General features: G+C 44.2%; 2 protein-coding genes across 6 annotated transcripts in view; one reads left to right on the forward strand and one right to left on the reverse strand.

Annotated features, from left to right (window-relative positions):
- LOC144485690 (claudin-16-like) overlaps positions 1-10248 on the forward strand; it is a 74275-nt gene extending 64027 nt beyond the window's left edge. The window contains exons 6-8 of the mRNA XM_078203808.1: positions 158-264; positions 3191-3338; positions 10157-10248. Of these exons, the coding sequence (XP_078059934.1) occupies positions 158-264; positions 3191-3338; positions 10157-10248 (347 nt within the window). The remainder of the gene's footprint in view (positions 1-157; positions 265-3190; positions 3339-10156) is intronic.
- The window catches only part of ccdc50a (coiled-coil domain containing 50a), a 352068-nt gene that overhangs the window by 263750 nt on the left and 63141 nt on the right, over positions 1-25177 (reverse strand). For 4 of the 5 annotated variants that reach the window (XM_078204322.1, XM_078204314.1, XM_078204311.1 and 1 more), the window contains 2 exons: positions 23500-23579; positions 12599-17924 (listed from right to left, as the gene is read on the reverse strand). In XM_078204322.1, the coding sequence (XP_078060448.1) occupies positions 17905-17924; positions 23500-23579 (100 nt within the window). In that variant the 3' untranslated portion in view covers positions 12599-17904. Of the gene's footprint in view, positions 1-12598; positions 17925-23499; positions 23580-25177 lie in introns of those variants that run through there. The other variant, XR_013496235.1, reaches the window with a different exon arrangement.

Below are 25177 nucleotides of genomic sequence, written 5' to 3' on the forward strand. Positions count from 1 at the left end.
ACTGCTGGGTTGGGGGGGGGGTGCGGTGGCGGGGGGTGAGCTGGACATAGACAGGATGGGCTGAATAACCTCCTTCAGTGCTGGGATCATTCTATTATTCATTGCTGTTTGTGGGATCTTGCTGTGCACTGATTGATGTGTTTCCTTCATTATGAAGAATTAAAGGGCTCCATTGGCTGTGAGGGAGGCTATAAAAGGCGCTACGTAAATGCAATTCTTCCAGCAGCAGAAACAGGCGCAGTTATTGTTGGTCACACAGAAGAGGTTTGATCTCCAGTCTGATCAGGAGGGAACATCTGGAAACAGTTTGGTTAGTTTTGGCTGAGTTTGTAATTTGGAGAGAGATTGTTGATGGGGAAAGAGGATTTTGGGCAGGTTGAAGGGGAATCGAACCCTCCACCCTGAATATCAGTTTCACAATCTCTCTCTCTCCCCATCACCAACCGGTTTTTCCTGTTAGAAAGAATTCGAGCTAAAATGAAAATGAAATCGATTGAATCATTTCTCTTAAACTAGTTTCCGCCCCGAAGTCTGTGTCAGATCGCAGTGTCCTCCCCAGGAGGTGAGGGGCAGATGAGGGGAATGAAACACACCGAGAGAGATAGAGAGACACCAGCTCCAGCCTGTCTGTCTGAGCCGCAAGGACACACTCACCTGTACAGGTGAGTCCCGGCAGCGCAGGTAAGCAGGATGCGAGTTAAAGAGGAAATGTTACCAGAGTGTAGGGCACAGTCTGTCCTCTGCTCAAACTCTGTTCACTATTCCAGATTTCTGCCTCTCGTGTGAATGGATTGAATCTCATCCCGGAATATAGCCCGAGTTTTAACTTGTTCCGGGAGTTTAGCTCTGTCCGTCCTTCCCCCATTCAGCCCAAGTGTTTGAGTGACTGGCTTCAGTGATTGGAAAATCCAAAGTGAATTTATTATAACTGGACCGGGACATCATGAACGATCAATGTGTGAGACAGTGTGTTTGTGTATTGGTGTGACAGTATGTGTCTATATCAGTGTGAGTGTGTGTGCTGGTGTGTGCATGTGTTGGGCTGCGTGACTGTATGCACAAGACCATAAGACAAAGGAGCAGAATTAGGCCACTCGGCCCATCGAGTCTGCTCCGCCATTCAATCATGGCTGATATTTTTTCTAATCCCCATTCTCCTGCCTTTTCCCCATAACCCCTGATCCCCTTACACTTATCCACGTTATGGTGTGACTGTGTGTGTCTATATCAGTGTGAGTGTGCGTGTGTATGAGTGTGAGTCAGTGTGTATTTGTGTGTTAAAGCAAATTACTGCAGATGCTGGAATCTGAAACCAAAAGAGAAAATGCTGGAAAATCTCAGCAGGTCTGGCAGCAGACCTCTCTGTAAGAGAGAAAAAAAGTATTTGTGTGTGTGTTTTGGTGTGAGCGTGTGTATCTATATCATTGTGACTGTGTGTGTGAGATGGTGTGTTTATGTATCGGGCTGTGTGACTACATGTTATGGTGTGACTGTGCGTATGTGTGTGTGTATCTGTGTGTGGGTGGGTGTCTGTGTGTGTTGGCGTGACTGTGTGTATCTGTGCGTGTGTGTGTGTGTGTGTGTTGGTGTGACTATGTGTGAATATCACCAGAGAGGGTGGTGAATGCCTGGATCGCGCTGCCAGAGGAGGTGATGGAAGCAGATTCTATAACAACGTTCAGGAGGCATCTGGAAAGGTACATGAATAGGCAGCGAATAGAGGGATATGGACCACATAGAGGCAAGAAAATATTAGATTAGAGAGACATCTGTGTCGGCACAGGCTTGGTAGGTTGAAGGGCCTGTTCCTGTACTGTAATGTTTTTTGTTCTATCAGTGTGTGTGTGTATGTGTGCGTGTATATCAGAATGTGTGGGTGTGTATCAGAGTGTGAATCAGTGTGGGTGTGTGTGACTGTGTGTATCAGTGTGTGTGGGTGTGTAACTGTGCATGTATCAATGCGTGTGGGTGTGTGTGACTGTATGTATCAGTGTGGCTGTGTGTGCATATCAGTGTGGGTGTGTGTGACTGTGTATGTGTATCAGTGTGTGTGTATATCAGTGTGTGAGACTGTGTGTGTATCAGTCTGTGTGTATCAGTGTGGCTGTGTGACTGTGTGCGAGTGCATATCAGTGTGGGTGTGTGTGACTGTGTGTGTATATCAGTGTGTGAGACTGTGTGTATCAGTCTGTGTGTATCAGTGTGGGTGTGTGTGACTGTGTGTGTATCAGTGTGGCTGTGTTTGAGTGTGTATATCAGTGTGGGTGTGTGTGACTGTTTGTATGTGTATCAGAGTGTGTGTGTATATCAGTGCGTGAGACTGTGTGTGTATCAGTGTGGGTGTGTGTGACTGTGTGTATGTTTGCGTGTGCATATCAGTGTGGGTGTGTGTGACTGTGTGTGTATGTTTGCGTGTGCATATCAGTGTGGGTGTGTGTGACTGTATGTGCATCAGAGTGTGTGTGTATATCAGTGCGTGAGACTGTGTGTGTATCAGTCTGTGTGTATCAGTGCATGTGGGTGTGTGACTGTGTGTGTATCAGTGTGTGTGGGTGTGCGTGCATCAGTGTGTAACCAAGTTCATTTGTGGATGTGTGAGTATTAATCTGTCTAAGAGTGTATCTCAGTATAACTGAGTGTTTGTGTGAGGATGTGTGCGTGTCTATGTGAGTCAGAATGTGTTTCCATGTGTGTCTTACCTCATAATTGAGGGGTTGCTCTGACAATGGGTCACCTGGACTCGAAACGTTGGCTCTATTCTCTCTCGATGTGGAGATGCCGGCGTTGGACTGGGGTAAACACAGTAAGAGTTTTAACAACACCAGGTTAAAGTCCAACAGGTTTATTTAGTAGCAAATGCCATTAGCTTTTGGAGCCCTGTTCCTTCGTCAGATGGAGTGGATATCTGCTCTCCACTCCAGATACCCACTCCATCTGACGAAGGAGCAGGGCTCCGAAAGCTAATGGCATTTGCTACCAAATAAACCTGTTGGACTTTAACCTGTTGTTAAAACTCTTACTCTATTCTCTCTCCACAGAGGCTGTCACACCCGCTGAAATCTTGCAGCATTTCCTGTTTGTGTTTCAGATTCCAGCATCAATATTTTGATGGGTTGCGGTATCCAGTTGGGCTTGTGGGTGGATTCTAAATGCGGTTGGCTCATCTCAGTTTCATTCTACTGCCCTTCAGATATCCTTATCAATGGATGTCTGGATGTTTGTGTCTGGACAAGCAGCGAGAAACCTCCGAGAGCTCACTGCCGTGTGGGTACAGCTGGCTGAATCCCAGCAGAACCTGGATCCAAACTTTATCCAAATTCATTCTACTGGTGTCCTGAGTAATGAGAAACATATGGAGACTTACCTCCAATCCCAGGTGTCTGTGAATTGCCCTTGAGTTAAGGATATAGAAACACCCATTGCAGGGATGTTATGTAAAGTCTTAAGTCATTGGTTTTGCCTGAACTGTGTTACTGTGTCCACATCTGGACGCCACACCTCAGGAAGACGTGAAGGCATTAGAGAGATTCATGAGAATAGTTCCAGGGGTGAGGAACCTCAGTTACGTGGATAGCTTGTGATGTTTTCCTTGGAGGAGAGAAGGCTGAGAGGAGATTTGTAAAGGTCTTTGGGGTATGGACAGAGTGGATAGGGAGAATCTGTTCCCTATTGGACGAAGGATCAAGACCAGAGGGCCCAGATTTAAGGTAATTGGTAATAGAAGTAATGAAGATACGAGGAAAAGGTTTTTCACGTAGTGAGTGGTTAGGATCTGGAATGTACTATGTGAGAGTGTGGTGGAGACAGATTCACGCAGCAAGTGGTTAGGATCTGGAATGCACTGTCTGAGAGTGTGGTGGAGACAGATTCACACAGCGAGTGATTAGGATCTGGAATGTTCTGTCCGAGAGTGTGGTTCAGGTAGATCCAACTGCGGCTTTCAAAAGGGAGTTGAACTGTTATCTGAAAAGGAAGAATGCACAGAGTTACTTAGAGAGCGCAGGAGAATGGCATTAGGTAAGTTGCTGATTCAGGGAGCTGGTGCAGGCATGATGGGCTGAATGGCCTTTCTCTACAGTGTAATAATTGAGTGATTGTGTGAAAATGTTGCTTTAATGAAACTGTGGGGCAGAAATCGGGAATGTGAGAGAAGGAAGTGGTATCAGGAGATTCAGAATCATCAACGGGGAATAATGTCTCAGAGAGGAGTGAAAAACAACTAGACACTAAAATGGAGGAATCCGGATCTTTCCGGATGGATGAATCAATGGTGCTGAATTCCCACTAACTCCACTTCCTGGCTCCCCTCTGTATCTCTCTGTCTCCGACTCTAACACAAGCGCTCCCACCTTTCCGACATGAGGCCCTTTTCCAGCAAAATAAAAATCCCGCGGATGTCAGTGACACTTTTATTTTGTATAAAAATGTGTTCTACGGTTAAAGTAAAGTTTATTTATTGGTCACAAGTAAGGCTTACATTAACACTGCAATGAAGTTACTGTGAAATTCCCCTAGTCGCCACACTCCGGCGCCTGTTTAGGTCAATGCACCCTAACCAGCACGTCTTTCAGAATGGGGGAGGAAACTGGATCACCCGGAGGAAACCCACTAGACACGGGGAGAACATGTAAACTCCACACAGACAGTGACCCAAGCCGGGAATCGAACCCGGGCCCCTGGTGCTACCACTGTGCTATCATGCCACCTCGTTACTAGTTATTTCTGGTCTGTTTACTTGGGGAACAGCAATGTTACTGTTACCCAACTAATAATCCAGAGACCTAGACAACTGCACCAGAGACATGGGTCCTCATCCCACCATGGATCTGGGAGAATTTAAATTTAATTAATAAATGGAATACAAAGTCCATTTTAATAATAATGATCCCAAAACACTGTTATAAAAACATATGTGCCTCACGAATACCCTCTCGGGAAGGCAGTCTGCCATCCTTACCGGGTCTGGCCTACATGTAACTCTAGATCCACAGCAATGTGGTTGACTCTGAAATGGTGCAGTAGAGTCACTCAGTTGTGTCAAACTGATACAAGAACAATAACAGCATGGGTGTAGCGACACCATGTGGATAGCGATGGTTCAACACCTCCTGGAGGCCAACTAGAGCCGGGCAATAAATGCTGCCCTTACCAGTGATGTTCACATCCCTTTTACACATCTTTATAAAGCTCAATATGAAATTTGTTGCTGTTACTGAGCAACAGTTCTGTAAAGATGCAAAATTATCTTTGACCACCACATGCACACACACACTGATACACACACTCACTGACACACACACTCACTCACTGACACACACACACTCACTGACACACACACACGCACAATGTTGTGAAAACAGTAAACGCTGGAAGTGTTCAGTAGGTTTGGCAGTGCGTCAGGAGAGTGAAACAAACATTTCAGTTTGTGATCATTCATTAGAATGTTTGGATTAATGGTCAAATGTTATTCCTTTCACTATTGCAGAGGTAATGCTGCCTTCATCACAGCCTCCTCTCACCCTCTCAGTACCTGGAGCGGCAGCACTGGAACAGAATGGTAATAAATCCTTCCTGCCTTCTCATTGATCTCTCAAAGGCCATGGATGCTCCAACTCACTCTTGAAACTGAGCAACTCCCCCCCCCCCCCCCCGCCCCCCCACCCACTCTCTTCTCACCTCCATTTTACATTCTGTGTCCTGCATTTCAGTCTCTGGATCCTCAATTTTTATTTAGAAAAGCCAGAATAATGTTGACTGATTGGAAGGTCTCAATGGACATTGCAGGGTGTCCCAATGATAAAGGCTGCTTGTGACGGCATTATACTGACTGAAAACTCAGAGCAAGCTGTCAATCAGTGAAGAGTTAGTTCATCTCCATAGAATCAGAGAAAAGTTACAGCACAGAAGGAGGCCATTTGGCCCATCTCAGAGTATTACAGCATATTTTAACATCCATAGTTTGGAAATCTGACTCCTGATCATGATCCATTGATTACATTTGTAGACAAGGAGTGGGTCTTTATTGTCAAATATCCCACTCTGTCAGCATGGCTGTGTGGGTAGCACACTTGCCTGAATCACAAGGTCCTGTTCCAGGGCTTAAGCACACAAAATCCAGGTGTACAGCGTTGAGGGAGTGCTGCACTATCAGAGGTGTGGGTTTTTGGAATAAGACTTTAAACCAGGACCTGCAAACTGTAACTGCAGCCACATGCGCCTCACTAAGGGCTCGTATAGCTCCTGACAGTAATCAGTCAGGCCCATTTTGAACAGCATTAAATGGCTTGTTTTGGCTTTTAAAACTTTTGTTAACTTTGTACCTTTGGGAAAATATTATTCAATTAACAACCACCTTGTAAAAAGTTTTAACAATGTTGTTTTTCATTGTTATTGGGGTGTTTGAGTAACAGCTTTGTGGGCTTTAAGATAGTGTTTTTGATTAAATTTAAAAATGTATTTTCTGGTTATTAAGGTTGCCTGCTTGTGCTGATGTAAAAGGTCCCACAGCATTATTTGGAAAAAGAGAAGGGGAATTATCCCCAGTGTCCTGGCCAATATTCATCCTTCAAGAAATATCACAAATCAGCAGATGACCTGGTCATTATCACATTGCTGTTTGTGGGATCTTGCTGTGCACAGACCGGCTGCCATATTCCCTGCATTACAACAATGGCTACATTTCAAAAAGTATTTCACTGGTTATAAAGGATTTTGAGATGCAAATGCTCAATATGGAGCATTTTGGGGGTATAATTCTCACTTGAATAAGAGGCAGACTCTGCCCCAATAGAATCCTAATCTCAGCACCCTCGCAGGACGTGAAGAGAGGACAGTGAACATTTGGAAATGTTTTGGTACTTTTCATAAGGTTGAAGCTTCAGGTTCAACACCAACTCTCAAAACTGCCTTCACATCCAGAAAATGCACATTCATCTCCCCATCAAACACTGTGAAACTACAGCTACACGGCCAACTGCACACTCAATGACTAGGAACAGCCTCTCTGTACTTTACAAACGGAGTTTAGGTGCAAATAAGCCAGGATCTAATTGAATGGTGAGTCTAGAGGCACTGAAGTGCCTTCTTTTCCTAATGATGCTGGCAGCAGCATGTAAGCATCACCTAATAAACTGATATATTCATGATCGGTAACTTGTACTCCTGCCATAGCCCATTCCAGCTTAATACACAAATTAATTGATGTTTTCCCAAGTGGAATTGTGTCCAGTGTTTGTGGTGTAATTCTGCAGGTTCATGATAACTAGTTGCATCAACTCTCTCCCAGGGACTGAATGGCTTAATTTATCCTCATCAGTTATTTCTACTACACCTGTAACGTCACAGTTTCTCCTCTCCTGTCTGGCCTTTCACTTTGCACCTTTCGTAAACATTCTCTTATCCAAAGCTGACTCGCATCAAATCCTTTCTTCCCCTCCGGTCTACGTAACACTCGGACTGCAACGCCTCGACCTTCCAATTCTTATCCCAATTTTCAAATCCCGTCATGGCCTTGCCTCACCCTATCTCTGCAACCTCGCCCAGCCTAAAATCCCTCAGAGATTTCTGCACTCCTCCCATTCTGGCCTCTTTCACATTTTTGATTTGAATGACCGTGCCTTTAGCTGCCTAGGCCTTTAGCTCTGGAATTCCCTCTCCTCCGGGATGCTGCTTAATCGCTTCCTCTTTGACCTAACCTTTGGTTGCATGTTTTAAAATTGCAAGTGGCTTAGTTTTAATGAGTGTTCCTGTGAAAGACTTTGGAAAATGTTATGTTAAAAGATGTTTTAGTTGTTTCTGTAAATTATTACAAGGAACAATTCCAAAGGGTTATCTCAGAGGTCACGGACATTCAGTGCGAGTTAAGAGGAGCGACTTGCTGATGCAAGGCAGTGATTCCATGTCCCCTCCAGTTTAAATGGAGAATGCCATCCACACTTAAAAACCACGGTGCAGAAACCTCAATTGGATTGACCATGCAACAGAACTTACTCTTATCATTGTGAAAAAACCAATACAGCTTCCCTTTATAACCCTAACCCTTTGACCAATTCCTCACTGGATTACTCCCTTAAAGAGCATAAGTGCATCCCTCTCTCAAGCAGCCATTTGTCAGTGTCTCTTGGAGTGAAAAGACTGATCTAATCCCATCTCCTCTCTCAAGGATCTGATCCTTCACCCAATTGATTCTCATCATTGCTGAGGGGGTGTGGCTGTCTGTGGATGTGAGGTTTGTCCTAACAAGGGAGACTAAATAATCTGGGTCTGTATTCCTTGGAGTTTAGAAGAGTGAGGGGTGACCGTATTCAAACGTTTAAGATCCTGAGGGAGTTTGACAGGGTGGATGGTGAGATGTTTTCACGAGTGGGGGAGTCTCGAACAAGGGGACACAGCTACAAGGTAAAGGGCTGGTCATTTAAAACGGAGGTGTGTAGAAACTTCTTCAGCAAATCTCTGGAATTCTCTGCCCCAAAGGCCGGTGGAAGCTGGAGCATTAGAAATATTTAAAGTGGAGGTGGATAAATATTTGATAGGTCGAGGAATAGAGGGCAATGAGGAAAAGGCAGAGAAAGAGAGCTGAGGCCAGCATCAATCAGCCATGAGTGTATTGAATCGCCGGCAGGCTTGAAGGGTCTGGTGGCTGACTCCTGCTTCTATTTCTTGTGTGTCCTCTAATTACAAATCAATTACTTTATTTCTAACTGCACGACTCTTGCATTTATTCATACAATCTAACGAGTTGAAATAAAAGCACATTTCAGTAATATGGAACACTCTTGGTTAAATGAATTGTTTAATAAACAAAGTATGACATTTACGTAACAGTGATTTGACAGAGAAGAAATTGTATTGAAGAGAATCCGGTCGGATAACTTGGCACAAAGAAACCTGTTATTTCTGGAAGTTTTTCTGTGGCTTGTTCACCTCACCTGAACCAGTGCCTGAGGTAATGTTCTGGGATTTCAGTCATTGTTTTGGGTGGAGTGCACAAATCATTATTCTGTTGCAACTACGTCCAGGAACACGGCACCATATTTAAAAGAGACAGTCCACTGCAACCTTCCTCTTGAAGATATGAGCCCTTTGACAAGGGTTAAAGCTCAATATTGTTGGTAATATCAATTATCAGGAAGTGGAGCTATTAAGCACGTCTCTTATAAGCAAAGTCTCCAAAGGAATTGAAGGACATCAATAATTGACAGAATGGGCAGGCGTGTGTCAGATACGAATGAACAGGGATAACAGAGATGATGTATTTTGAGAGAAAACAAGGATTGGAGCATACAGGTGGCAGATTAAGGCTGATGTACGAGGGTGACCCAGAGATTTCCGGAAAGTAAGAGGTTTCAGGGTGAGAGAGTGAGAAATGCATGGCAAATGCAGTATAACTTGGATAAATGTGAAGTTATCCACTTTGCTAGGAAAAGCAGAATGGCAGAGTAATATTTAAATTGTGATAGATTGGGAAATGTTGATGTATAAAGGGACCAGTCCGTGTAGATCAGTCACTGAAAGCAAATTATGTTGAGCTTCATTGCAAGAGGATGAGTGCAGGAACAAGAAGACCACACCTGGAATAGTGTGTGCAGTTTTGGTGGTCTTATCTAAGAAAGGATATACTTGCTATAGAGGGAGTGCAGCAGAGGTTCAGACTGGTTCCCAGGATAACAGGATTACAGTATGCGGAGAGATTGGGTTGACTGGGCCTGTATTCACTGGAGTTTAGAAGAATGAGAGGGAATCTGATTGAAATGTATAAAATTCTGACAGGGCTGAACAGACTGGATGCAACGATGATGTTCCCTCTGGCTGGGGTTTGGGTGTCTTTAACAAGGGGTCTCAGTCTCAGGATACCGGGTGGCCATTTAAGACAGTGATGAGGAGACATTTCCTCACTGAGAGGGTGGTGAAACTGCGGAATTATCTACCACAGAAGGGTGTGGAGACCAAGTCCCTGAATATATTAAGGAAATTAATTTCTAGATACTAAAGGCTAGAAGGGGTAAGGGGAGAGAGCAGAAGTGTGGTGTGGAGGATAAGACACGGTCATTCTGGCCGGCAGAGCAGGCTCGATGGACTGAACGGTCTACACTCGCTCATGTTTTCTAAACATCGATTGGTTGTTTAAAATCATCTGCTCCAATCATTTTTTTTTAAGGTAACAACTTTATCGATCCTGGTGTTCACTCGCTCTCAGAAGATTCGGAGCATCCTCTGGATTCCTCTCCAGGATCATCCGGATGTGGATAATACTGTGGGAGAGAGATTGAGAGTCATAGCAACCTCCCTCCCCATGTGTCCCTCGGCTGTGTCTACCCTGCAAATATAAATGGTTACCTGGGCAGGGTCCTGGAACAGACCAGTGGCTCCCCCTGCACCAATCTGCATTAGGGGATCAGTGTGGCACGGAATTGGAGAGAGAGGTTGAGGCACTTTACAAGTAGAGATGGGCCACAAATGCCAGCCTGATTCACAATGCCAAAATCATCAAGAATAAGCATTAAAGATAGGGGTGAGGTAAGGGTTATGAAGCAATAGTAACTTTGCACAAAATACTGGTCTAACGATTGTCTTAGGGACAGTGTCAATTCACCAGGGATAATTCCGGGGTTCAGGATAGATTTGGCTATTTCCACTGGGGCAGACCTTTAAAACCACGAAGAATTCTGATGTGGAGATGCCGGCGTTGGACTGGGGTAAGCACGGTAAGAAGTTTCACAACACCAGGTTAAAGTCCAACAGGTTTATTTGGTATGAAGAGTTTTTGGAGCGTTGCCCCTTTGTCAGGTGAGTGGAGAGTTGGGTTCACAAATAGGGCACATATAGACACAGACTCAATTACAAGATAACGGAATGCGAGTCTTTAAAGACTGATGTGAGATCAAGGTCAGCAGTCGCTGTTCCGTCAGCAGAATGCAGGCTGACTGGAATCAGGGAAACAATATAAACAAGCTGGAGAACACTTCTATGGAAATACTGAAGAATGAAGTACATCTGTCACTCATTCATCTTTAAGCAGCATCTCATCAGTTTATTGTCATAAGCAATAATTTTAAACATAATTAAAAAGAATTTACAAAAATAATCTGGATGACATTAACAAAAGCTGAGCCTTAACAGTCAGTAACATACAGAAATACAGTGCACAGCATAATATCGGACGTCATGTGTAGTGTGCTCGGAACAATAGTACAAAGTAAAAATTTGGCAAGTAAATGCTGCTATCAACTCAGTATTTGGTCATATGTGTAATATATTTACTGAGCTGGGATGAGCAGAGGAAAGACCAATAACACTGTTTAATAAAACAGCGAGGAGGACTCAACTGAACAAATACTGATTCGGCATCTTATGTTCATAAAGGCCCTAATCGGCAAAATGTAGTCAGTTTTACTCTGTATCCTGGGCATTCCCTTATCTCACCCACCGACTGTAATCTATCTATCTTCAAGACCCAAAATAATCATTAAATGATTTACCTTGTCTTTTCGTTTCACCCTCAGTGGTGGCCTGCACCTAGCTTTCTTGAGGAATGAACTTAACATTGACCCAAACCTAACCCTGGCAACATGTGGTTTGCCTTTGGGATTGATAGATCAGATAGTCATTGTCTGCAGCCAGTATGGATCCATCTCTCATCAGCCTGGCTTCCAAAGGGTAGTGGACATTCTGAGGAGACATCACTGAGCGAGTCAGACTTATTTAAAATGGACAACCCATCAGGATAACAATAATAATAGTTTGCTAGAAGGCTCAAGTCCTTTCACTAATTGTCACAAATTCACATAAAACTCATTTCCATACATAACTACAATGTACATTTATCATCATTGGAAGACTGGACCGAATTGCTTCTTCAGCAATCATAAACTTATATTTTGCAGAATAATTTATGTCCCACCATCTGATAGATAAAAACTGCCATGGGAGCAAAGCATCGCTCGTGCTCAGTTTGAAAAGTAGACACACATTAAAACATCAAAGTGAGGAAACTGCTTTGAAAATGATGCAAAGGTACATTCCTCAACAGTTAAAGATATACTACCCAAGATGACAATAGTTTTCAATCCAGAGCACAGAATAATAACATACATTTCTGCCACAAAAGCAAAACACCATGGACGGAGACCTACTATTAAAATACAAAAGGGCTGGAAAAATTCAGCAGTCTGTGAGCATCTTTGGAGAGAGAGGGGGAGAGTCATATTGGACCAGAAGCAATAACTCGATTTCTCTTGCTACAGACGGTGCCAGACCTGCCGATTATTTTCCAGCAAAGTAATAAATGCAAATTACTGCGGATGCTGGAAACTTAAATTCAGAAAATGCTGGAAAATCTCAGCAGGTCTGACAGCATCTATGGCGAGAGAACAGAACCAATATTTCGAGTCTGGATGGCTCTTCAGTAGAGCTCTGACAAAGGGTAATACAGACTCGAAACGTTAGCCCTGTTCACGCTCCACAGATGCTGTCAGACCCGCTGAGGTTTTCCAGCATTTTCTGAATTTTTCCAGCACTTTGTTCTTGTTAACTGACACTTCCACGACACTCTTCAATCACACAAAGGTGTCCCAGTGTCTCAGGGCATTTTACGGGGCAGCAGATAAAACTGAACGGTGTAGGGTGGGGAGAAAACAGTGGACAGAAAGAGTGAAGGAAGGAATCAAAAGCTTGAAGGGATTGAGGAGGAGTTTCTGAGGGCAATGTGACTGAGGCTAAACGAGTATCTTCCACTGGTGTAGGTGGGGGAGGAGGTGTCACAGAGCACGCCAGCACTGAATATGAGAGTGCAGTATCTGTGGGACTGGACTTCAAAACCTGCACTAATAATCCAGAGAAATTCAAATTCCATTCTGGCAGTTCCAGGATTTTACATAAAAAGTTGGTCTGATTAAAGTGACCATGAAACTGTTGGATTGTGGTAAAGACCCAACTGGTTCATTATTGTTCTTTACTTAAGGAAACCAGCTGTCTTCATCCAATCTGAGCGTATGTGTGACTCCAGTCTCGTACCAATGTCCCTGACTGTTCATTTCCTTCTGAAGTACCAAGTTGTTTAAACTGTTGGTGGCAAAATGACCATAAGACCATAAGACCATAAGACATAGGAGCGGAAGTAAGGCCATTCGGCCCATCGAGTCCACTCCACCATTCAATCATGGTTGATTTCAACTCCATTTACCCGCTCTCTCCCCGGAAGGAAGACCTTTGCCTGTGCAAAGGGGACAATAAACGGCAGCCTTTCCTGTGCACATCCTGAGAATTAAGTAAAAAGGAGCAAAGCACTGGTGGGTGTTGGGAGAACATGAGTGGGTACGAATGGAGCATCACTAAGGAAGGGCAGAGCTTGAAACCAATTAGATGAGGAATGGGCACAGCTTGGCAAAGTAACAGGACAGCAATCATGGCTATAATGTTGAGTGGCGCTCAGTAGCAAACAGGGTGACAGCGGCCACATAGGAGGAGGAAAATTGCCTGTTGAAATATGCTGGGAGCTAACCAGATATTCTAGCTCTGGGGTTCATGTACAGGACCTGAACAGAACAAGGGGACGTTGACATACAAATCGAAGCAGAACAGGAGCAGATTCAGCAGGACATGAGGAAGCTTAGGGAGTGAGAGATTGCACACAGGGCACAAGGATCAGCGTGAAGAGGTCCAAAGGAGGGTAATGCAAACGTGGAGGTGCTATCTGCTTCAGCAGATAGTGTTAAGGGAACAGAAAGACACAGGACAGTGCGACGGGGACATAAAGGACAGATACAGATCTCAGGACAGCATCAAGGAACATGTAGAGATACAGATCCCAACAAATCATACTACTTTTTCTTTACTATTTCATGGGATGTGGGTATTGTTGGCAAAGTCAACATTTTTCAGCGTGATTTGGACAGGCTGAGTGTGTGGGCATATCCATGGCAGATGCAGCGTAATGTGGATAAATGTGAGGTTATCCACTGGGGTAGCAATAATAGGAAGACAGATTATTACTTGAATGGGTGTAAATTGAGAGGCGGATACTCAATGAGACCTTGGTGTCCTTGTGCATCAGTCGCTGAAACTAAGCGCACAAGTACAGCAGGCAGTAAAGGCGGCAAGTGGTATGTTGGCCTTCATAGCGAGAGGATTTGAGTATAGGTATAGAGATGTTTTGCTGTAGATGCATAGGGCATTGGTGAGGCCACACCTGGAGTATTGTGTGCAGTTTTGATGGACTTATCTGAGGAAGGATGTCCTTGCTATAGAAGGAGTACAGGTTTACCAGGCTGATTCCTGGGATGGCAAGTCTGTCATATGAGGAGAGACTAAATCGGTTAGAATTACATTCACTGGAGTTTAGAAGAGTGAGAGGGGATCTCATAGAAATTTATAAAATTCTAAGAGGGTTAGACAGGGTAGATTCAGAAAGAATGTTCCCAATAGTGGGGGAGCCCAGAACTAGGGGTCATAGTTTGAGGATAATGGGTAAACCTTTTAGAACTGAGATGAGGAGAAATTTCTTCACCCAGAGGGTGGTGAATGTGTGGAATTCACGACCACAGAGTGTAGTTGAGGTCAAAACGTTGTCTGATTTCAAGAAGAAATTAGATACAGCTCTTGGAGCTAAAGGGATCGAGGGATATGGGAGGAAGAGGGGATGAGGACATTGAATTTGATGATCGGCCATGATCAAAATGAATGGTGGAGCAGGCTCGAAGGGCTGAATGGCCTCCTCCTGCTTCTAGTTTCTATGTAACCCTTGATGCCCATTCTAATTGCCCTTGAACTGAGTGTCTTGCTCGGCCATTTCAGACAGTAGTTGAGAGTCAACCATATTGTTGTGGCTCTGGAGTCACATGTAGGCCAGACCAGGTAATGACGGCAGATTTCCTTCCATAAAGGACATAGTGAACCAGATGGGTTTTTCCGACAATCGACAATGGTTTCATGGTCATCATTACTGAGACTACCTGTGTTTTCAGAGCCTGAGACTCTGGATTACTAGTCTAGTGACATCGCCACTATGCTACCTCCTTCCCCAAGTACAGGTACAATGAAAGGTAGGGGTCACAGCACAGTAGAAGGAGCACTGGAGGGAAAAGCCACAAGAGAAGTTTAGCTCAAATCTGCACATGTGGAATTGGTTGCCACAGACCAGATCGGCCAGAAACAGATTCACAGTCGCTATAAAAAAGGTGGCAGCAATAGTGAAAACTTCTCCAAAGCAGCCCACACTTAGGTCCTCTAATATTTTTAGTACCAGTCACAGACTGAGAGCTGCAAAAGATTGGGTCCACAAAATCAAGCACAGAAACCTTGGTACTATCTCTAAATAGCTGCTGTCAATATGGGAGAAAGAGTCTCAGTGCTGGAACTCTCATGGCCTCCTGTTGCACTGCTTCAATCAATTCTCAGCTTGGGTCACTGTCTGTGCAGAGTTTGCACGTTCTCCCCGTGTCTGTGTGGGTTTCCTCCGGGTGCTCGTTTCTTCCCACACTCCAAAGATGTGCAGGTTAGGTTGATTGGCCATGCTAAATTGCCCCTTAGTGTCAGGTGGATTAGCACGATAAGTACATGGGTTATGGGTTAAGGTCTGGGTGGGATTGTTGCCGGTGCAGGCTTGATGGGTCAAATGGCCTTCTTCAGCACTGTAGGGATTCTAATCGTACTGTGGACATTCAGAGCATACTAACTGATTTCTGGAGGAGCAGAGCTAAATTTAGAGGAAAGCAATGTTCTACACTGATGAACAAAAGCACGTGTGATGGTATAATTTTGTATTTCTGAAACACAGCACAGGTATGATGCTACCTCATTCACACAGATGCTACTCTTGTACGACTGCTTTTATTTTCTTCACCTTCTACCGGTTATTACTTTATAACATTTGCAAACTACGTTGGGTTAAAAAGATGGCATTCTCTACCAGTTATTAGTTTTTTTAAAAAGGACGGCATGGACAAGTTGGGCCGAAGGGCCTGTTTCCATGCTGTAAACCTCTATGACTCTAAAACATTTACAAGCTACTCTGGGTTAGTTGAAAGCTCTGGCCTCGCATTTTTGGCACAGTCTCAGACCTCTGCTCATCCCTGCCGCTCAACATACATGAAACACAAGCATTGTAAACACAGAACATGCAGCAGTGACTTATAGTAGCTTGACATATACACAACATGCAGCACAGGCAGGAGAGCTTAGCACCTTCATTTAGAGAGAGACAACAGTGGATCCTGCAAAATCCAACTACAAAATGCTGTATCTTGTCACAACGGAAAGCTGGTAAAATATTTCCTACACATCTAAGCAAAGAGCATTTGATTGCTAATTTGTGCGGCATTTAAAAGGAGCATTGTGTAAAGAGCAGGGTTTTAGAATCTTATGTGGGTGACGATGTGGATAAGTGTGCTTTTCCTCAGAATGTTACAGATTTGTGAACATCCTTCAGTTGAATTACAGATACCCAGGCAACAACACAGGTGGTTACTCACTCACCTGTGTTTCACACTCTGTATGGAACATGCCACGCTCATCCAGAGTCCCTACAACAACTAGATAAAGCTGAGAAACAAGCATCTATTAGCAATGGCTGAAAACTGCAACTTCTGAAATACAGTCCTTCAAATACCAGCAAAGTTAACTGAAGAATAGCAGAAAGAATTCTTCCAACCAGCCAAGCTGCTGCACGTTAGAGGAATCGGTAGAATCTCAGCTCGAGAAAGAATTCCAAATCCACTATAAGAAAATTGTAAAAAGCAATATTTGAACCAATTTAGTTATTGCACACAGGGAGTTAAGACCAAAAATAGTCTTCAGGTAAAGCAGGGTGATAACAGGGCTCAAAGACTGAATTCAGTTCCCACATTTAGTCGTTATTATTCAGTCCTTATTTTTATATTGCCATTATAAATTCCTGTGATACAATGGTAGGAAGGATGCAAATACAGCATGACAAGTTGACTTAGGCAATGTCTATTTAATACGGACAAGAGAGTTTATAACGGAAAACATTGATGGGAACTGTCTGCAGACACAGCATTTTAATACGTAGATATGTGAAAAGTGAGAATGCAAATGGGCTTCTGTTTTATTATGTGCACTTCTGAGAGGGTCACAGAAATATACGGTGATAAATAATGTTGACAGTGGGGCTCACGATATATCAAACCGGAAAGATATGTATGCAGTGATCTTCCCAAGTACCTGAAGGATCTTGTGCTGTGAAGTTTGTTTGATCAAACCTGGTCCAGATCCAGATTAGTTGTCCTTCCTCAACTGGGAAATGGGTCTCACCCACAACAACACCGGCATCTGCGATCCCACCCAATAGCAAATTAAGAATTGCACAATAACACTCAGCCAAATTGTACCTGCCCAAGAAATTTTATGGCCACGGTAAATTAAATGGAGTTAATTTGACCAGAAGCAGGAAAATGTCAGAAAAAAACCTGAGTGAGAATGGGAAAGACAGAGGGAAAACACAAATTCCTATCAAAATTTTGCTGCAACTGCAAGTGATTCAAAGTGCTGAGCACAGCTTGGAGACGACAGTGAAAGCCTGAGTTAAATGGTTTAAAAACAAATATTTATATAAAATAAAAAGTTAATACAACTTGACATTCTTGTTAATTTTTGTTAAAAACATTTTAAAAAGTTCTATCTCTTGGGTTATTTGTGCAAACGCATTAACAGTAAAGATTTTACACTCCAAAACAAGACCAGGTCGGCACTGAAAGGTAGCTCACTACAATCTGCTGTGTCCAACAGGAAAACATCCAGCCGTTTTGCTTTTCCAACTTGGATGTATCGGAGGGAAGCACTGGGTGAAACTCTTTCGATAACTTTGGGTTTAATCCACACGGAACAGGAACTGGCAACACTCTCAAAGCTTTCATTCTCTTCACGTACGGATCTGCTCAATTCTCTCAATCACTGCCTGTAATAAGAAACTGAACACACAAACTGCAATTAGTAAAAGAAAACAAAGTGATGAGACTTTTATTGAACCCAGTGTTCCTCGCTGAACGATCCATTTTCCAGGAAGTGGACACAGTGCAAATCATCAGTATAATACCATGAGGAAAAGGGTGACAGGCTTCCCAGGCGAGGCTTGGATTCCCTTGAGTTTAAAATTAAGATTTGATCCAATCAAACTGTTTATGACGATTGAAGGATTCAACAGGGTCGATTTGGTAAACTTGTTCCCTCTGATGCAGGAGCCAGAGAAAGGGGCACAATCTTATAACCAGAGCTCGGCTATTCAGAAGTGAAATTAGAAACCACTTCTCACTGCGGATTCATGGAAATCTGGAACCTATTCACCCAAAAAAGTTCCAGATTTAAAAAAAATGTCATGGGATGTGGGTGTCACTGTGCACGGAGGCACAGTGATTAGCACTGCTGCTTCACAGTGCCAGGGACCCGGGTTCGATTCCCAGCTTGGGTTACTGTCTGCAGAGTCTGCACATTCTCCCCGTGTCTGCGTGGGTTTCCTCTGGGGACGCCAGATTCCTCCCACAGTCTGAAAGATGTGCTGGTTAGGTGCATTGGCCATGCTAAATTCTGCCGAACAGGCGCCAGAGTGTGGCGGCTAGGGGATTTACACAGTAACTTAATTGCAGTGTTAATGTAAACCTACTTATGACACTAATAAATAAATAAAACATTTTTTGCGCATTCCTAGCTGCCCTTGAGGTGGTGGTGGTGAGCTGCCTTCTTGAACCGCTGCAGTCCATGTGGTGTAGGTACACCCACACTGCTGTTAGGGAGGGATTTTCAGGATTTTGACCCTGCGTCTGTGAAGGAACAGCCGATATATTTCCAAGTCAAGATGGTGAATGACTTAGAGGGGAACTTCCACATGGGGGTGCCTCCACGTGGCTACAGACCTTGTCCTTGTCCTTCTAGATGACAGTGGTCATGGGTTTGGAAGTTGCTGTGAACAATTGACATTTTTAAACACATTGACAGATCTGTGCTGGGTAAGACTATCAAGGGATATGGAGCAAAGGTGAATAAATGGAGACGAGAGACAGATCACCCATGGTCCTCAAACTCCGAGTACAAGCTTGATTAATATCCTAGTCAGATCACAGTTAGGGAGTAGAGAGTCCTGAACTTGGTTTGGATCCACTCTCTTACGATACTGCAACCTTCTTCCAAAAGGATGATCAGAATGAAACAAGCATTTTTGTTCCATCAGGCCGACATTCTGGATTAAATATTGTGACGTTAGTGTACCTTTCAGAGGCTTTTTTAAAATCATGCTCTCTGCAGCTCATTGCCTTAGCTGATGTCATTGTTGCCGGGCTGTGTACGAGGAGCTCTTCTATTGCTCCTTAAGTGGTTTAAATGGGAGCTGTTTATTTTTATTTTGGGAGTTAGTTTTATGACGCTGCATTGTCAGGAGGAAGATGTTTGCAGCTCAGGTGACTGGAGCTCTTTCATTTTCAGTTTTAGTTTTTAGAAGGGACATCAAGCTGGAAAGAAGTTCTCCCCGTGTCTGTGTGGGTTTCCTCCGGGTGCTCCGGTTTCCTCCCACAGTCCATAAGACGCGCTGGTTGGGTGCATTGGCCATGATAAATTCTCCCTCAGTGCATCCGAACAGGTGCTGGAGTGTGGCAACTGGGGGATTTTCACAGTAACTTCATTGTAGTGTTAATGTAAGCCTACTTGTGATGCTAATAAACTCTCTCTCCCTGGTTTTGGGAAGTTCTGCTGTTTAGTTAAAAGGCTTCCTTGAGTAGAAGATGTGCTGTTGGTGGCTTGACCAGAGTCTCCTTGGTGTTCTGGGAAGCTGCTCTGACTTTGAACTGTTCTGAGTGCATCAGCAGAACTGCAGCATTCATCCAAAGGATTCCAGTATCACGTGAGTATTACTCTTTGCTGTGTTAAACCTGTGAAAAGGGCTTTGTCTAAAGGAAGATTTGGTTTGATTGGAACAGCTTAGGTATCTGATGGAAATCTTTGTCACTTCTTTGGACACGGGTGAGGTCCCTGAGGATTGGAGGATAGCGAATGTGGTCCTGTTGTTTAAGAAGGGTAGCAGGGATAACCCAGGAAATTATAGGCCGGTGAGCTTGACGTCCGTGGTAGGGAAGTTGTTGGAGAGGATTCTTAGAGACAGGATGTATGTGCATTTAGAACGGAACAATCTCATTAATGACAGACAGCATGGTTTTGTAAGAGGGAGGTGGAGTTTTTTGAGGAAGTGACAAAAACGGTTGATGAAGGAAGGGCCGTGGATGTCGTCTATATGGATTTCAGTAAGGCATTTGACAAAGTCCCACATGGCAGGTTGGTTAAGAACGTTAAGGCTCATGGGATACAAGGGGAACTGGCTTGGCCATAGGAGACAGAGGTAGTGGTCGAAGGGTCTTTTTCCGGCTGGAGGTCTGTGACCAGTGGTGTTCCGCAGAGCTCTGTACTGGGACCTCTGCTATTTGTGATATATATAAATGATTTGGAAGAAGGTGTAACTGGTGTTGTCAGCAAGTTTGTGGATGACACGAAGATGGCTGGACTTGCGGATAGCGAAGAGCATTGTCGGGCAATACAGCAGGATATAGGTAGGCTGGAAAATTGGGCGGAGAGGTGGCAGATGGAGTTTAATCCGGATAAATGCGAAGTGATGCATTTTGGAAGAAATAATGTAGGGAGGAGTTATACAATAAATGGCAGAGTCATCAGGAGTATAGAAACACAGAGGGACCTAGGTGTGCAAGTCCACAAATCCTTGAAGGTGGCAACACAGGTGGAGAAGGTGGTGAAGAAGGCATATGGTATGCCTTTATAGGACGGGGTATAGAGTATAAAAGCTGGAGTCTGATGATGCAGCTGTATAGAACGCTGGTTTGGCCACATTTGGAGTACTGCGTCCAGTTCTGTTCACCGCACTACCAGAAGGACGTGGAGGCGTCAGAGAGAGTACAGAGAAGATTTACCAGGATGTTGCCTGGTATGGAGGGTCTTAGCTATGAGGAGAGATTGGGTAAACTGAGGTTGTTCTCCTTGGAAAGACGGAGAATGAGGGGAGATCTAATAGAGGTGTACAGATTATGAAGGGGATAGATAGGGTGAACAGTGGGAAGCTTTTTCCCAGGTCGGAGGTGACGGTCACGAGGGGTCACGGGCTCAAGGTGAGAGGGGTGAAGTATAACTCAGATATCAGAGGGACGTTTTTTACACAGAGGGTGGTGGGGGCCTGGAATGCGCTGCCAAGTAGGGTGGTGGAGGCAGGCACGCTGACACCGTTCAAGACTTACCTGGATAGTCACATGAGCAGCCTGGGAATGGAGGGATACAAACGATTGGTCTAGTTGGACCAAGGAGCGGCACAGGCTTGGAGGGCCGAAGGGCCTGTTTCCTGTGCTAATCTGTTCTTTGTATATTAGTTCAGGGTTACACATTATTGTGGTTGTTTTGTTTTTGTTTGTAATTGATAAAAACTATGGCTAATTCTCTTTCCATACATGATAACTATATTCTTAAATAAACTTTGTTTGTTAAAAACTCCCTGGTGGATCATTTGAATCATACCGGAGGTGAACCACACCATGCGTATCCTAGCCAAATTCAAGACGCAAAACGTATGATCCAGGCGGGCTTCATAAAGCATTGTAGAGCTTCTAACCTGAACCATAACAGTATTCCAAAATGTACTGCAAAATTACGTGACCTCACCAATCAGCCACACATTTAGGGGTCACCAAAAATGTAGCAACATTTGCGAATTACAAAACCTATTGCTGTTACACAAATAGACCCTGGAACCCTGTCGCACTCTCAAGCATAACAAGAGATTTCCTAATCAACATCTCTCAACCATCACCAACAACAGGACTACACATCTTATTGCTGTATGTGGAGCCTTGCTGCGCACCAAATGATTCAGTGACAATGATGATTTTAAAAGGGCATGAGATGGACATGAAGGAAATAAGTGTGCAGGCCATGGGGATAGAGTGGGTGAATGGGACTGACCACATTGCTCTAGAGGGCCAGTATGGATTTGATACGCCGAATGGCCTCCTTCTGTGCCGTAATGAACATCTGCCACGCTTGCCCTCAGAACAGTCACTGCACTTTGTGAAATCCTTGTACTTGGTCTTAAACCAGTTGCCAGGTCACAAGCCCAGTGCATAGAGTTCTCATGAATTGTGTTAAAATTCCATTTAAAATAGTAAAGGAAATTGCACCCCGAGGGGAAATACGTGCAGAATAATTCCTCCCTTAGTCTTCTCAGCAGATTTGTAAAACTCCAGACAGTACTATGGCTGACAATTCCCTCAATTTGTTTCAATACATTCATCTTAAGACTCAATATAGCTCAAACCCAACACAACAATGTAGAAACATTTGCAGGATTCCTGAAACGTGTCACTGGATGATGGAAGAGGAAAGATCATTCATGAATTCTCAAGAAAAGGCAACAAGGTTGGAGAGACCTTTTTTTATATTCATTCGTGGGACATGGGTGTCACTGGCTGGCCAGCATTTATTGATGTGTAGATGCCGGCGCTGGACTGGGGTAAACACAGTAAGAAGTTTAACAACAGCAGGTTAAAGTCCAACAGGTTTATTTGGTAGCAAAAGCCACAAGCTTTTGGAGTGCTGCTCCTTCGTCAGGTGAGTGGGAATTCTGTTCACAAACAGGGCATATAAAGACACAAACTCAATTTACAGAATAATTATTCTGTAAATATTATTCTGTAAATTGAGTGTGTGTCTTTATATGCCCTGTTTGTGAACAGAATTCCCACTCACCTGACGAAGGAGCAGCACTCCGAAAGCTTGTGGCTTTTGCTACCAAATAAACCTGTTGGACTTTAACCTGGTTTTGTTAAACTTCTTACAGCATTTATTGCCCATCCCTAGTTGCCCTTGATCAGAGGGAAGCTGAGAGTCAACCACATTGCTGTGGGTCTGGAGTCACATGTAGGCCAGACCAGGTAAGGACATTAGATTTCTTTCCCGAAAGGACATTAGCGAACCAGATGGGTTTTTTCCCGACAATCGACAATGGTTTCATGGTCACCAGTAGATTCTTAATTCCAGATGTTTTTATTGAATTCAAATTCCACCATCTGCTGTGGCGGGATTTGACCCGGGTCCCCAGAACATTAGCTGAGTTTCAGAATTAATAGTCTAGCAATAATATCACTCGTCCATTCCCTCCCCTCGTGCAAGGCATGAGGTGACTGGCAGAAGATTAGAGAGGTTTAGACCAATACGGAGAAAGAGAATGATGTTAGGCAATTTGTAATTGAAAATGGAAAGCTCCCACAAACAACTGAAGAGTAAAATACAAGACACAGGGTATGGAGAAAGGAGCGGACAGCCAGCTCTTAGACAGATCACCATGGCTGTATCTTTGTGTAGAGCAGCTATAATCCATAAAACATGGATCTGCAGCTTTAATGAAACTGACTGCTTGAGTGTGAATTTTCTGCCCCTACAATCCCCAATCAAAATGAGGCACCTGGCCCACCGGGCTCCAGACTTCACACTTCCAGTATACTGTACCTTTCTCTGAAGAATCAGAGGATCTGGAAACAGGGCGAGGCGGGCGCTGCGGGGTTGACTCTTCTCGATATGCGGGAGGCCTGTGAGAATGAAAACTAGCGTAAAGATATTGAAATGTGGCAAATGTCAATCCCCCTCCCACATTATCCAGCATGTCTGGCTTCAGTGCATCCTCCTCTAACAGGACAGCATGCTCGCAACCCAGATCAGAAATGGCGAAACTGAGAAAGGCGGGCAAAACTATTTCACTCGCAAAGATAATTACAAGAGCTGCAGAAACAACTGAAACAAACGACATTACATTTCCCATTCTCCAAAATGGGCTCGATCTGACTGTTCTGCCACAATGTGGAGATGCCGGCGTTGGACTGGGGTAAGCACAGTAAGAAGTCTCACAACACCAGATTAAAGTCCAACAGGTTTATTTGGTAGCACGAGCTTTCAAAGCGCTGCCCCTTCATCAGGTGAGGGGCACATTGTGTTGAGGCTTCTTACTGTTCTGCCACAACACAGTACAAGGTGACAATGATATTTCAGGCATTATAGTGCAGCAACATTTAAACTGCAACCAAGCTTCAATCTCAGCCACAGCTTTACTTGAACTGTACAAGTAATTGAGCATTAATAGGGCATTATTTCTATAATTATATTTGATTTACAATCGTTGCACCTCAGCCAGATGTGAAAAATGAACCACTGCTGCTGCAGCCAGAAATAAACAGTACACTTTACACAATATAACTTTCAGCTATTGCTTTTTATATAAATTCAATACAACTGTTCCATTTTAATTGTAGCTGTTTTAGTTGGTGGGGAATGCATTGGGAATTAGATGTGTCCTGGGATAGGCATGAGTGTTCTGGGGCGGCACTGTGGCACCATGGTTAGCACTGCTGCCTCACAGCGCCAGGGACCTGGGTTCGATTCCCACCTTGGGTCACTGTCTGTGTGGAGTCTGCACATCCTCCCCATGTCTGCGTGGGTTTCCTCCGGGTGCTCCGATTTCCTCCCACAGTCCGAAAGACGTGCTGGTTAGGTGGATTGGCCATGCTAAATTCTCCTTCAGTGTACCCGAACAGGCACCGGACTGTGGTGACCAGGGGATTTTCACAGTAACTTCATTGCAGTGTTAATGTAAGCCTACTTGTGCCTATTAAATAAATAAACTTTTCTGTGATTTCCTTCAACCAAACGTCCTTATGCTCTCATCCCTGGCACTGTTTTGATCAGAGCTGTGGTGGCTGCTGGGGATGGCCTGAGGGCAGGGAGGTAGGGAAGAGAGAAGATGAGTCAGAGAAAAGGTTTTTGATAGCTTGGGACATGGTTCGAATTCAACCCAATGGTTGTTGAACAGGTTTGGTCACAGAGTTAAAGAATCGTAGAATCCTTACAGTGCAGGAGGCTGCCATTCAGGTCCATGAGTCTGCACCAGCCCTCCAAAAGGTCCTGGAGTCACTGCCCCACCCTATCCCTGTAACTCCATGCATTGATCATGGCCAATCCACCTAACCTGCACAGCTTTGGAGTGTGGGAGGAAACCAGAGCACCTGGAGGAAATCCACGCAGACACGGGGAGAACGTGCAAACTCAAGGTAACTCAAGTTACCCAAGGCCAGAATCGAACCCTAGTTTCTGGCTCTGTAAGACAGCAGTGCTAACCACTATGTTGTCCTGGACT

The sequence above is a fragment of the Mustelus asterias genome, chromosome 3 (genome assembly GCF_964213995.1).
Source record: "Mustelus asterias chromosome 3, sMusAst1.hap1.1, whole genome shotgun sequence".
Taxonomy (NCBI): Eukaryota; Metazoa; Chordata; class Chondrichthyes; order Carcharhiniformes; family Triakidae; genus Mustelus; species Mustelus asterias.